The 12,242-nt window shown below is 46.0% G+C and overlaps 1 protein-coding gene across 1 annotated transcript in view; it reads left to right on the top strand.

Moving 5' to 3' along the window:
- MICAL2 (microtubule associated monooxygenase, calponin and LIM domain containing 2) overlaps positions 1-12,242 on the top strand; it is a 119,040-nt gene that overhangs the window by 83,651 nt on the left and 23,147 nt on the right. The window contains exons 25-27 of the mRNA XM_032445211.1: positions 5,549-5,741; positions 8,448-8,620; positions 9,575-9,649. Coding sequence (XP_032301102.1) covers positions 5,549-5,741; positions 8,448-8,620; positions 9,575-9,649 — 441 coding nt within the window. The remainder of the gene's footprint in view (positions 1-5,548; positions 5,742-8,447; positions 8,621-9,574; positions 9,650-12,242) is intronic.

The following is a 12,242-nucleotide window of genomic DNA, read 5'->3' as shown; positions in this document are numbered from 1 at the left end:
GAGCTGATAACCAGCTGGGAATGGGCCCTGCTGAGGAACCAGATGGGCTGACTGCTCAGCGAGGTGCAAGTGTACCCTGGAGCCAGGAGCTGGCTGAACCGGCTCTGAGGGACGGTCACACCATCTAATCACTAATTTACCCTAAGTAAATAATTGTGGTGTTTGGATTACTGGTGCAGTAAATAAGGATTGGTACCCCTTGATTGTAGCTTTGGAACTAAAATAAAGTTCCATCCAAGTTCTGTGAGTTCTGCCCATGTTACAGAGGTGTTACGATGTCTTTGCCCCTTTCAGGTCACATCTCATCCAATTCATTAGAAATTAATGATGATGTTTCAGATGCAAAGATGAACCGGACCTTTGGCTGAGTGGAAGAATATGGAATTGAGAGAACTCAGCATGAGACATAATAGAAAAGAGAAGCATTTTTTACTGGAAAGTGATCTGTATCTGTCCAGGGGGTCTGTGTGGGCTGTTCAGCCAAGCCTGTGTGCTGGAGCAAGCCTTGGACACCCCTGACCTTGGGATGAGCACTGATCCGCAGTGAGCCTCAGGCGAGCAGCGGGGATGCTGCTCACGTACCGTGAGCTTTAGCTAAATCCTTTTGCTGTAAGGAAAACAGTTGTTTCAGTCCCAGTGAGGGGAGGGTGAGGTAGGTTTTGAAATGCAGACAAAGGAGAAATTGTTTATCCAAATTTTTCATCCTGTTGGAGTGGGAGGGTCATATGAATGCAGAATTGTTCTGTTGCAGTTGCTGACTGTGTTACTATTGTTTATATAACTGAAGCTAATCTCCACCATTTGTATTTAAAAAACCCAACAACTCTAAAACCACAGTGTTTACTCTCAGAGCAAGTCAGTCGAGGACTCCAGTCAGGAAGGGTTGGGCTGAGAAGAGGCTCTTGTGCTGGGGAGACTGACAGCAGAGGCTGTGTGTGGAGATGCTGTTGTTACCAGAACACAAAGCCACTGAAATTGGCCACCTCTGTGCATGGGTTGTATTATCTGCTGAAGTGAATATACCTGTGTCTTAGAGTGCTATTCTGCACTGTAAAATGCATTGCAATTTTTCTTTTCTACTTGAAAGAACTTTAGATCAATGCACTGTTTTTTGTAGCTGTGACTCAGCGTTAAGAACTACCTTCCAAAGCCTCCAGTTGCCCTTTGTGACAGTGGTCACGGAAGAGCATGGAAAAGAGGATTTCTATTATGAACATAGGAAACAAAAAACGGAGGGGTTAAAATACACGACTTCCTCACCTAGGTAGGATCTGGGCTTCTTTCTCATCTTGGAAAATTCCCCTGAAATTTTTTTTGTGTTTTCTGTGGGGAAAAAAAAGAACTGAATCTCAATCATTGTGTCAAGTTTGTCCTGAAGTGGGAAAACAAGTATCATTTCTGTCCTGCTGGCTGCAGCCTGATGCTGAAGAGAGCAACTCCAGCCGTCCCCTGAGTAGGCAGTGTTTGCCAGCAGATGGCTGTCCACAGCGCCTGAGGTCTGTTCCCTCTGGTTGGTAGGAAGATGTGAACAGCCTCATATGCTGTTTGCTGTGGGCTGGTGGAAAATTGCAGCCACTGGCCTGACTGCTTCAGCCAAGCCTGGCTATGTGCTTCGTTTCTGGCATAGTGTCTTTATACTGTTTTAAAAAGTAAGTATGAGGTGGCTTGTTTCACAGTACTGCTCTCATTGCTGTGGCCACCAAAGCCCTTCCAAGTGTTCGCTTTTGGCCAGACCCTGCCATGCCACTGGATGCAGAGTCACCAAGATGACCCTGGCCTGTGTTATTCAGCAATACTGAAGCCTTTGTTAGTACCACAGTGTTGGGACAGAGCATCTCCTGCAGCCAGTCTGGATGACAGCAGAGTAAGGAGATTAGCAGCAACTCAAGGAATGAATGGAAAGCTTAAATTCTCTCAGATTCTCTCAATCCTATCAGACCTTCAGGCAGCAAGTTAGCATTGTGCAAATTCCTCAAACAGCCTGAGCACCCAGCCATGCTGGCTGCAGAGCACCCACAGCTGTTTGCACTGCCCTGCTTGCACACTAGCCTGCATTCCTTCACAGAATCATGCCAGTGAACATGGTAGGGTCTGGAAATTAACACGTTAGCTCCTTATCTTGCTTGTACTGAATAGTTCAGGAAATCTGACCGCCTGCAATTCTCCAACTTGTGCCAGTAGGGCAGTTCCACTATTAACTGGGCAGCAATGCAGTGAGCGATATTTGTAGTGTGTCTTATCTATCCCTGCAGCCTCAAGCATGTGACATGTTTGATTTGTTGTCTACTGCCACAAGATTAACACCTTCCACATGTATGGCTTGTCTGTAATCCCCCCCTCGGGTAAATTATTTAAACGTTTTGGCAAAGGATTAGTAAGGGCTTCAGCCTGAAGTGTGACTGCGGGGGATGCATGCTCACTGCTGGAGAGCTTTAGCATGATGAAACATAAGACAGTAGGAAGGATGGTAGGAAATCTTCAGTAAGTGTGATGGAAGTGAAGTAAGATCTGATGTGAATGCTATTTTGAGTCTATTTTCTGATGACTTGTCTCTCTTTTGATAATATGTGGAGTTGCCCATGGGGTCAGTGGCACAGCACTAGTTTATATTGGCAGGAAAGCAGAGGCTGTGCCCTTTTCCTTTGAGACTGGATACCCATTTAGCTTTGCATTGTGTATGTTTATCTTGTAAGGTCCATTTCCTCTGACTGTCAGTCTCTTAGCTACCCTGCCAGTAGAAAATCTCTTGTACTGGGGAGGAAACATGACCTTAGTGGGAGCTCCTGCAGGCTGTGGGGTCCTGATGGCTTCCCCAGGTGTGGAGCTTAGTGCACCCCTGTGCCACTTTGCACTTGGGAACAGCAATAAGGCCAGTTTTGCTCTCTTCTAGTGAAGAAGTGGGATAGTGAGGCACATACAGCCATGCATGGATCTCTGAGAACCTAAGCACTAGAAAACTTAGATACCCAGGAGCTTATGTGGGAGTTGCCACCTTGAACTTAGGAGCTAAATGTCCACCTCAATTCTTCTGCAAAAGCTTGGATTTCCCCAGAGCACAAGGGAGGGGCCCAGAAGTGCCCAACAACTCAAGGCTCCCACAAGGCTCTTTCTGCACCTCTGAGGGCTGGTCTGTCAGCCTGTGGGGTACATGTCCTGAGTTGATGGCAGTAGTGACTGGAGATGTTCTGACTCTCAGTGATGGCAGTTGGGGGCAGTGCAGCTCAGAGCCTGGTTGCCAGATCACAGTCCAGCTTCCAAAAAGCAGTGTACTCCTATTCAGCTTTACTGCGGCTGCCACAGCATGGCTCAGAGTGCAGTCAGTGCACAGTGAGCTGTGAGGCACTTTAAGGAAAGCACTTTAAAGAAAACCCAGCTGTATTTTTAACTTTCTCATTTGTCTCAAGTCATCTTTTATCTTCTCTGTGGCACTCCTTTAAAACTAATGGCAACAAAGGCTGATGGCAGTTTCCCAGCAGATGGCCTATTTGATTTGTTCGCGTTGCTGTGGCAGTACTAGTAATAATTAACAGGTGGGTTCAGGTCTGTGCAGTGTTCAGGCTTTTGTTTGAGTTGGCCACTGCTCTCCCGGAGTGGTGTTTACACAGACCCACCAGTGGCGTGTTGCTCTGCTCTGTTCCCTTTGTTCTCCAGGACTGAAGCCTACCCTGTGTGAGAGCCCAAAGCGCTCCATTGGGCTGCGTTTCATCACTGCATGGCTCAGGGCCCATTGCCAGTGCTGCCTTTTAGGAGAGGCTGGTAATACTGAGTAATGTTGTCAAAGCCTACCTTGGCTCTTGGCATCTTGGGCACCTCTGTCTTTGATACAGCTGGTTACCTAGGAGGTAACCTGTTCTGCTCTGGAGAACAGCTGCAGCTTCCATCTCTTTAAAAGTCCATGGAGTTGGTAACCCAGCACTTAGGTTAATACAAATGTCTCTCACGTGCAGAAACATGGAGGTAGCTCAGCTTCTTTCCACTGTTGTGGAATTGAGTGCAACTCCATTTATTCAGCTTAATACGTCACAGTGCAAATACTGACTGCGTAAATCAGTAAGGAGTGGTTTTGCTTCTTAAGGCAGAATGTTGAACTTAGTTCAGCATTAGTTAGTTAGCTATGGTTGGTTCAGCTATGAATGCTAGTTGATCTCTTTCAGAAAAGACTGCTTATCTAGCAGATTCCTGAGAAAGCTGGCTTCTACTACACAGTTCAAAAAGGAGAGTACCACAATACCTTAAAGAGCAGCAGAGAAATGCAGCTCCTTAAGTGAATGTGGCTGCAACTGAGACACAGTGTGGCCTGGGTGATAGGCTGAGGTCCACCACCAGCTCTGTCTGTTGTCATTAATGACACAAAATCTGGGGCAGCTGCGGGCTATTCCAGAGGGACTGGTTAACCTGAAGTGTTCACATTCAGGAACCACAGTGGGGGTGATGCATAGGACATGTACCTTCAACATGACCTGGGGAGAGCCACATGATGACAGATGGGAAGCGCCACTCGAAGCTGCCTGTGGGCAAGCAGTGGGGCTGCAGTGCAGGCCATCTCCCAGGGCACCTGCTGTGAAGGCTTGCTCATGGCATGCTTTTCCTGGCTTGTTTGCTGTGCAAGCACTGCATGTTTGAGTTAAAAGCCCTTGCAAGGTGGAAGACTAGGCTGAGTGAGGTCCTGTAATGATTGAAGGAGCTGTAAGTTAAGTAGAAGTTCTATAGATGTTGACTGCACACTTTTCTTTCATAGATAAGTTGATAAACCACATCCCAGATCTGCTTGTTTGTTTGTTTATTGCTTCCATTTATGCAGATGTAAGTTAGAAATAAATGTTAAACTAACTGTAGCAAAAGAATCACGCATGCAAGATGAACTGAGCAAAGCCATCCTCCTTGAGAATGTCATTTGTGTCTCCTGGGCCACAGGGAAATTGACAGGGCTGGTTTGCTTGTATTTGCTTGTGCAGGAGGCTGTGGATGGGTGAGGTTGCTCAGAAATTAAGGACTTCACAGGGAAAGATCATCCCCTGCCTTTGGCTCTGTGTGCTTTAACTGGGATAAGCTAGGAAACCTGTCTTTGTTCTTTGTTCCTTGTTCCTGAACACGAATTTCAGGGGTTGTGCTGCTTAGCTGCTGCCACATTTTGTCTTTTCCCAAATCAGTGCTTAATTTTTTCTGCATACACTCAAAAACAACCTTCTGAAGCGCCTTACACACAGCAGTGGCCTGAAAAGAGACTGCATGCCTCTGCCTCATGCGGGTGGCATATGTCTTTGGTACCTCCACCAGGCATCCAGCGGATGGCAGTGCAACCAAATGGAGCCAAGAGCCTGCAGCTGCAAAAGCCAAGGCTGTCCTGCAGATTCCATCTCCTTGTGTACCAACTGGAGAACCCTGTCAGGACTGTACCGCAGAGCCTGGCTGACTGGTCTCACTGCACAGGGCTGCCAGCGCTCCCAGCAACCACTGCCAGTGGCCAAGGGCCACCCAAAGCAGAGGTTGAGGTCCCTGACTCCATCTGACTCCTAACACCTCGCTGTTACCTTTGTGCCTTTCCTAGGCTTCTGCCAGCCCGTGGCTGACCAGCCTACCTCCCCAAAGAAGGCAAAGAGCATCCTGGAACACTTCAATGTGGAAAGCTGGTTCTCATCCCCTGACCCTGAGTGGGCCACCGTAAGGGTCATCCCCGAGGAGGAAATGACAGAGCACAACCTCCTTGCTGTTCGGGTCATGGTCACCAGTGATGCAAGCAGGTACTTGAAAACATAAATAGACCTTAAAAAAGGGGGAGAAGCCTGGTTTTCTCTAGGAAGATATAGCAAAATATGGTACCAAATACACATATAGTGGGGCTTAAAATAAAAATAAAAATAAAAATAATAATAATAATAATAATAATAATAATAATAATAATAAATGAGAGGGGGAAAAAAAAAGAGAAAACAGAAAAACTTCTCATAAAAACAATTGTTCTTTACCACAGCCATAAATCCCACCAGACATATGACTCACTTTGCAGGAAATATTCAAACACTTGCATCCCACACAAGAGCCTGAGTCAGAGAGAAAAACATACCCCAGTCATCTCGGGTTCAGCTGTTCTTTTCTTCCAAAACCTTCAGAAATCAGGCTGTGCTGTGGCAAGGGTGCATCCTGCAGCCCCAGTCTCCTGCTACCTGGTACCACCAGGCTGCAGCCTCAGTACCTCCCTGGTCATTTGATGGCCTGCCCACCCCTAAGTCATCTGAAACCCTACAGCTCTCCAAGAGCTGTCAAAGGAAGTCTGATTTCTATGTAAGAACAATGATATTCTGGCATTTGGGACAGGATTCTGTGGGAGTTCACCCTTATTGTAGTAAAGATTAGATTGGTATCTTCCAAGTAAAGTAGTTTTCCTTACTAACAGTTAAAGAAAAAAAAAAAACACAAAGCAAACCCAAAGCTATTTGAATTGCATACTCTGTGAGGAAGCTTACTCCAAATCTTGAAGTCCTTTAAGCACTCACTCATGGTAGTGTGTGTATAGGCTGTTAAGGGCAACTTCTTTAAAAAATGAAGTTTTCTTCTGTTCCATGTGGGAGTTTGAAATGATCTTTGTGCTCTGCCACGCATCAGGGTGTTTTTAGGGACGTGATTAATTTCTGCTGGGGTTTCTCCCCACAGGGATGTGGGAGCTCAGGGTAGGGCTTTCTGCCTGTTGGACAGATCTTGCTACAGCATGTCTGTCTGTGTCCATATTAATACCCTGAGGCCGTTTGTGCCTCACACATGAGCAGCACGCAGAGAGAGGAGCCAGTTAATCTCCCTGATCTGAGGGATCAGCTCCTTTTCCTCCAGCTGTGACAGTCCTGTGTTTGCAGAGAGGCCTCTGGTTTCTGTCCAGGGTGACACTGCTGTTGTCACCGGAACGGTGTGTGCCAGTGCCCCTGAGATCAGCCTCCTGCACTGCTTTCAGGGACCACGCATACTGCTCCAGCCAGCGAGCCATTGCCTAAAAAGGTCGGGCGAGTGAAATAGCAAGTGACAAATGGCACTGCAAGGTCTGACAGAGTGTGTAGCCAGAAAAATGACTGGCTTAATCAAACAGCTTGCAGTTCAAGCTTTAGTGCTTGTGGATAATGACTGCCTATCAAGCAGAGCTCAAAGGACAAGCCCCATCCTACTGCACTTGTGTCCTTGCCAGCCAAGGGAAACTGATGTTTTGCTTTTTAAAACGGAAATGTAGCTATCAGTATTCATGGCATGTTCTTTTTTTTAGTGTGGTGCTCTGCCCAGTGTCAGTGTAGTGTCTTGTAATCTCAACTATCAAAGACTTACATGTGTGAATAAGTGTGTGTGTATATACAAATATAGAATATGTATTTAAGTGTATGTACTATTACCATCACCAGGGAACTTGCTGACCCTCCAGCTCTTCCAGTGCCAGCTGGATCTGGGTGAAGCAGGGGTACAGGACTGGCTGCTGCTATGTATACCATGTATATATGTCAGCTTCAGACTGTCTGCAGCCAATATCTGATCTGGTTATGAGTGACACAGTCTCAAGTTATCAGAAAATGCCGCCCAGTCAGAGCCAACCACAGAGGTTTTGTTCCAGCCTCTGCTGCGGTTACTGGCCACAGCCCTTCCTTTAGCACATCTTCCTCGTGTTGTGTGGGCTCTGTCCTGGGGCCGTTGTAATTAATCTTTACTTTCTACAAGGCAATGAATGATACATAAATATGAAACAGCTTTCTCCCCTCATGCTAACGTAAGAGGGCATGAGCTCTTCATTTTCAAGTGGAACTACTAGTCATCACAATAAATCTAAGAATCAACTTAGCAGCATTGTTTTCATTAAGAATAGGCTGAATTGCATAGTGGCATGCTTATTTATGGTGGTAGGATTGCGACCACATCAGAAGGCCTGAAAGTGCATGTTTCCTACAGTTTGGCTTTGAGAGATTAAAGAAATTCTCTTATTACTGGAGAAAAACAAAACAAAACAAAAAAAGTCTAATAACTGACTGCCAAGGTCATTCTCCTGCCCAGAGGCAAGGTCACAATGCACAAACACCCTGGTTGTTTGTGTGGCATACTTTTAGTTATGTTCATCTCTGGCCACTCCTTGCACTTGCTGTGCCATCCCAGTGGCTCGCTGATGTACTGAAGCCAAGGCTGCCTGCAGCAGGTGAATTCCAGCTTCTTTGCCAAACACAGCAATCATGGGTCTGAATCTGGATAGCAGAGATATTATGGGAATGTGGATGTTTGAGCTGCGTTTTATCCACAGTAAACTACAGGGCTGCAGTAATAACAACAAAAAATGTAAAATTAAGATGTCATCTCTGTCTGCAAAGCCTCTGTTGTTGTCAGTGCTGATGCTGATGCATGTTGCACAGAAGGGGAAATGAACACCTGCATTCCATGTGCCTTCTGAACTGTCCCACTCTCTTCCTTTCTTGTCCTCTTCTCCCTAGCTCTGAGGGGGAATCTGATTTTGATGGCAACTCCTCCAGCTCTGATGTGGGTGAAAGACAGACCCCGTTGCTGGAACCCCCTGCCTGCCCAAACCCCCCACGCCGCTGGACATTGCTTGCCAGGAGCCCTGTGGCACCAGAGGAAAGCCACAGGACATCCAAAGTCATTGATGGTAAGTGGCATCTCCCACACCTGGGGAGCTGAAGTCAGGGTTGAGGGAGAGACTGTGAAGGAGAAGGTGCTGCCAATGATATGGCCAGGTTGTATTCTTTAACAATGTCTTCATTTTGGAGCACCTTTTGAGTGCTCTAACTGTTCTGCACGTTCCTTTCTTCTTTACTCATTGGTTGAATCCTAACGTTTCTTTTGGTTGAGTTGCACCCAAAGTCATACAGTTTGCTGCAAGGCACTACTCAACACAGTGCTCCTGGGACACCTGAGGCAGCAGCATCTCACACCCAGCCTGTGGGGTGTGGAGCACTCTCCCTCTGGTAAGACTTTGGGATGTTTTTAGCAGCCTATGCCATATCCGTGGCATTGACTAAGCAAGGGCAATTTTTGGAAGCACTGGAGAGCTCTGCTCTGTTTGGTTCATTTATATTTATATATAGCTGCTTGAACTATTTGTGTCCACAGAAAGTACGCTGTGGAAAGGATAGAACTAGTAGGGAGGCAGTGAGAGGTTTAGGGGCAGCCTGCTTCCAGGGGAAAACTGCTTTCTGGAGCTGGAGGTCGGACCTCCATGGTGAGGACTGCCATGTTTTAGGACCTCGTGGTGATGTGTTGGATCTGTGGAGAACCTGCTTGCCCTCAAAGGCTTCTTCCTTTGTGTGAGGAGCCTTCTGCTATGACGGAGGAGCTGGGAAACAATTTTTACTGCAGTAAAGGGCCATCAGCATTCATTCCTTCCCGCCTCCCACCACCCCCGTATGTGCATTTTTAATTGAAACAAATAAGAGGGGATTCTGCACGGCATTTTAAATTGACTCTCGAATAAAGAAGCCTTGTTTCGAGAGCAGAGGCCCCCGTGTCCCCGCGAACGGAAGCCCTTTCCAGCCCCGCAGTGCCCCCTCCCGGTCGGCCCCGTGCTGGGGTGAGCTGATGTCTCTCTTCTGCTTCTGTCTAGCGCTACAGAGAGCCAACAGCTTCCACTCCACTGCCTTAAACAAGTATCAGAGTTGGAGGAGAAAAATCCAAACGAGTAAGTACACCCTAAGAAGCAATTGCTTCTCACTTGCACTGCATCCTGTGTTCCTTCCTCATAAATGTCTGTTTCTTCATCTCCTTTCCTTAAAAAATTGTATATTGGAGTTGCAAGGTGAAGAAGTAAGGCTAAAACTCAACAAATATTTTATTTCCACTTTATTGTCCTGAAAAGATCAAATTCCCCTTTCGTGCAATTGCTTCTGTATTTACGACTGATAAGGGAATCCACACATAGCTTATTTGTCTGTGTCTAATTCATATTACATCTATTCATTTACCACTGTAGCACCCAGATAATGAAGTAACCAGCATTACTGGTTCTCTTTTGAGAGTTCCATGTGATTTGGGCTGAACCTTCTCTGCCCATGGTGCTCAAACAGGAATGCGCTGAGTTCAGTTGCAATCTGGTCTATCTGCAACTCACCTCTGAATCTCAGGGCGGTCACTCCTTGCATCCAGGGCATCTTCCTTCTGGGCTGCCCAGCCCTCCCCAGTTAAACCACTGCTGTTTGCATTTACCAGCATCTCTTAAAACAACTGTGTCTGTTAGACTGGAGTACTGACAACCTGAAGTATAAAACAGATAATATGCAGGTATCCACTCTGGGAAGAACTTTTTCACATCTGGTGCCTTCAGCTGCATAAACATAAATGCTGCCACTACAGACCTCGTGGTCCTTCTGGTGCAGGAGACTATTTTGTGATCAGATGAAGATATTCCCACCAAGCTCCACACAAACAAACCACCCCTTCCAGGAGGCTGTCCTCAGAGAGGCAGCTGTGGCAAACAGACAAGCAGAAAAACCAGGATGGTGCTGTGTTCCCTGGGATTAACTGCACTTCTGAGGCACGGGGAAGGACTTGCTGTTCTCCAAAAGCGATTCATTCATTAATTTGATTCATTTGCAGCTTGTCAATAACTGTATTACTTTACGTTGGGTTTTGTTTTTGTTTTTGTTTTTTTTTCCAATTTATTTTCCCGTTTTCCTATTAAAACGTCCTCGTGCCTCCGAATGGCACTAGGGGGAGCCAAAAGTCTTTGAGAGAAAAGCTGTAAGCTACGCGAATTTGTCTGAACCTCCAGTATGCTTTTAAAATGAGGTGTAAAGTACATTCGGCATATACTGGGAACAGAATAAAGGCAATTTCTACTCTCTGGAGGGACATTGTAAGCCATAGTTTCTATATTTAATCCACTTAATATTTAGTTACAACAACTCATATGGTCATCAGTCACATTAAAGAGAAACCTGTCTCTTTTTCAGACTTATTTCCCAAAACAGTGCTTCATAAACAGCATGAGGTATGCCGCCAAGGAAAGGAAATTGGAAATTTCTATATTGGCCAAAAGATTCAGGACAGGATATTACCTTTCAAAATCTGCAATCCCCATCTTGCATCCATAGACAGTGCTGCACTCTCATTTGTTGTCTTGGTCACGGTGAGGAGCCTTTGTGCCAAGCAGGTTTTTGCAATGCCCTAGGGACTGATCTATTTTTCTTAAAGCATGTTTTGAACGTTAAGCTGCAAATGTAGGTTCAGCATGTCACTGGGAATAAGTCAATTATCTCTGCACAACAATGAGCTAGGACGCTGTGCAAAGTGATGCTCTCACACATACAGGCCCTGTCATTGTGCACTAAAGCACTTCCACAGGAGCTGCTATGGGAGGTGCTGCTGTCCCACTGAGCCCTGGGGCTGCAGAAAGGCAAAAAGCTATTTCTTCTCTTATATGTGGTAATGGAAAAGACATGCTCTGCTGCAGCTTCTTTCTCCAGTCTCACAACCAAGTGCCTTGGGAGGACATCCCCTGGCTAGGGCAAACCTAGGAACTGCAGGAAGATCTCCATCAGCCTGCAGAGCTGAATGGGACAGTAAAGTCACAGCTCTGCATATGTCCTGGGACATGTGATGAAGGGAAAGGAAATCATGCTGTTAGTGGAGTGTAAGAACTGGGGTAGTATGAGATTGTCTCTAAAAGTGAAGATGGAGGAGCCCAAGTTTTGTTGGTGTTTTCTTGGAACACCACTACTAGACTCCGAATGTCTGATATTATTTGAAAGGGCTGTTTCCCCCTTTTCCTTCCCCTTTTCCTCCTATCTAGAAAACTCATTGCAAAAAGATGTAGCAAGACTGTGTGCAGATCAGAGTTGTGGTATCCTTTTTAATTGGGTGACAAAAGCTGGATTTATCTCAGTTCAGCCCCTTGTTGCTGGTCCCTATGGGAGTGCTTTAATGAACTCCAGCTCACCATCTCTCTCACTTTCTGACTGAGAGTTAACAACTTGTATAAAGATTGGAAACATACAGGTGAAACACTAAGAGGAAAGGACATTTGGGCTCTTTCCCTGGCTTCCCTTTTCTGAAGTCCATATGTAGGAACAGTATTGTGTGTTGGTTTTGCTCATTTTTGCCCTGCTGTAGCTTTTAATTTCTGTATAAAACCAGTGTTTGCACTGGGAGCCTTTGTTTAAGAACTAACAGCTGGGTTTTTGGAGTTAATAATTCAGCTATAGATATATTTGTCACGTCAAAACTTGACATGGTATGATCTTGGCACAGGGTACTTTTCTATCATCCAAAGGCTA

This window comes from Coturnix japonica, chromosome 5, assembly GCF_001577835.2.
Source record: "Coturnix japonica isolate 7356 chromosome 5, Coturnix japonica 2.1, whole genome shotgun sequence".
NCBI lineage: Eukaryota > Metazoa > Chordata > Aves > Galliformes > Phasianidae > Coturnix > Coturnix japonica.
The sequence above is the reverse complement of the archived record's forward strand: the minus strand, read 5'-3'. Positions and strand labels throughout refer to the sequence as shown.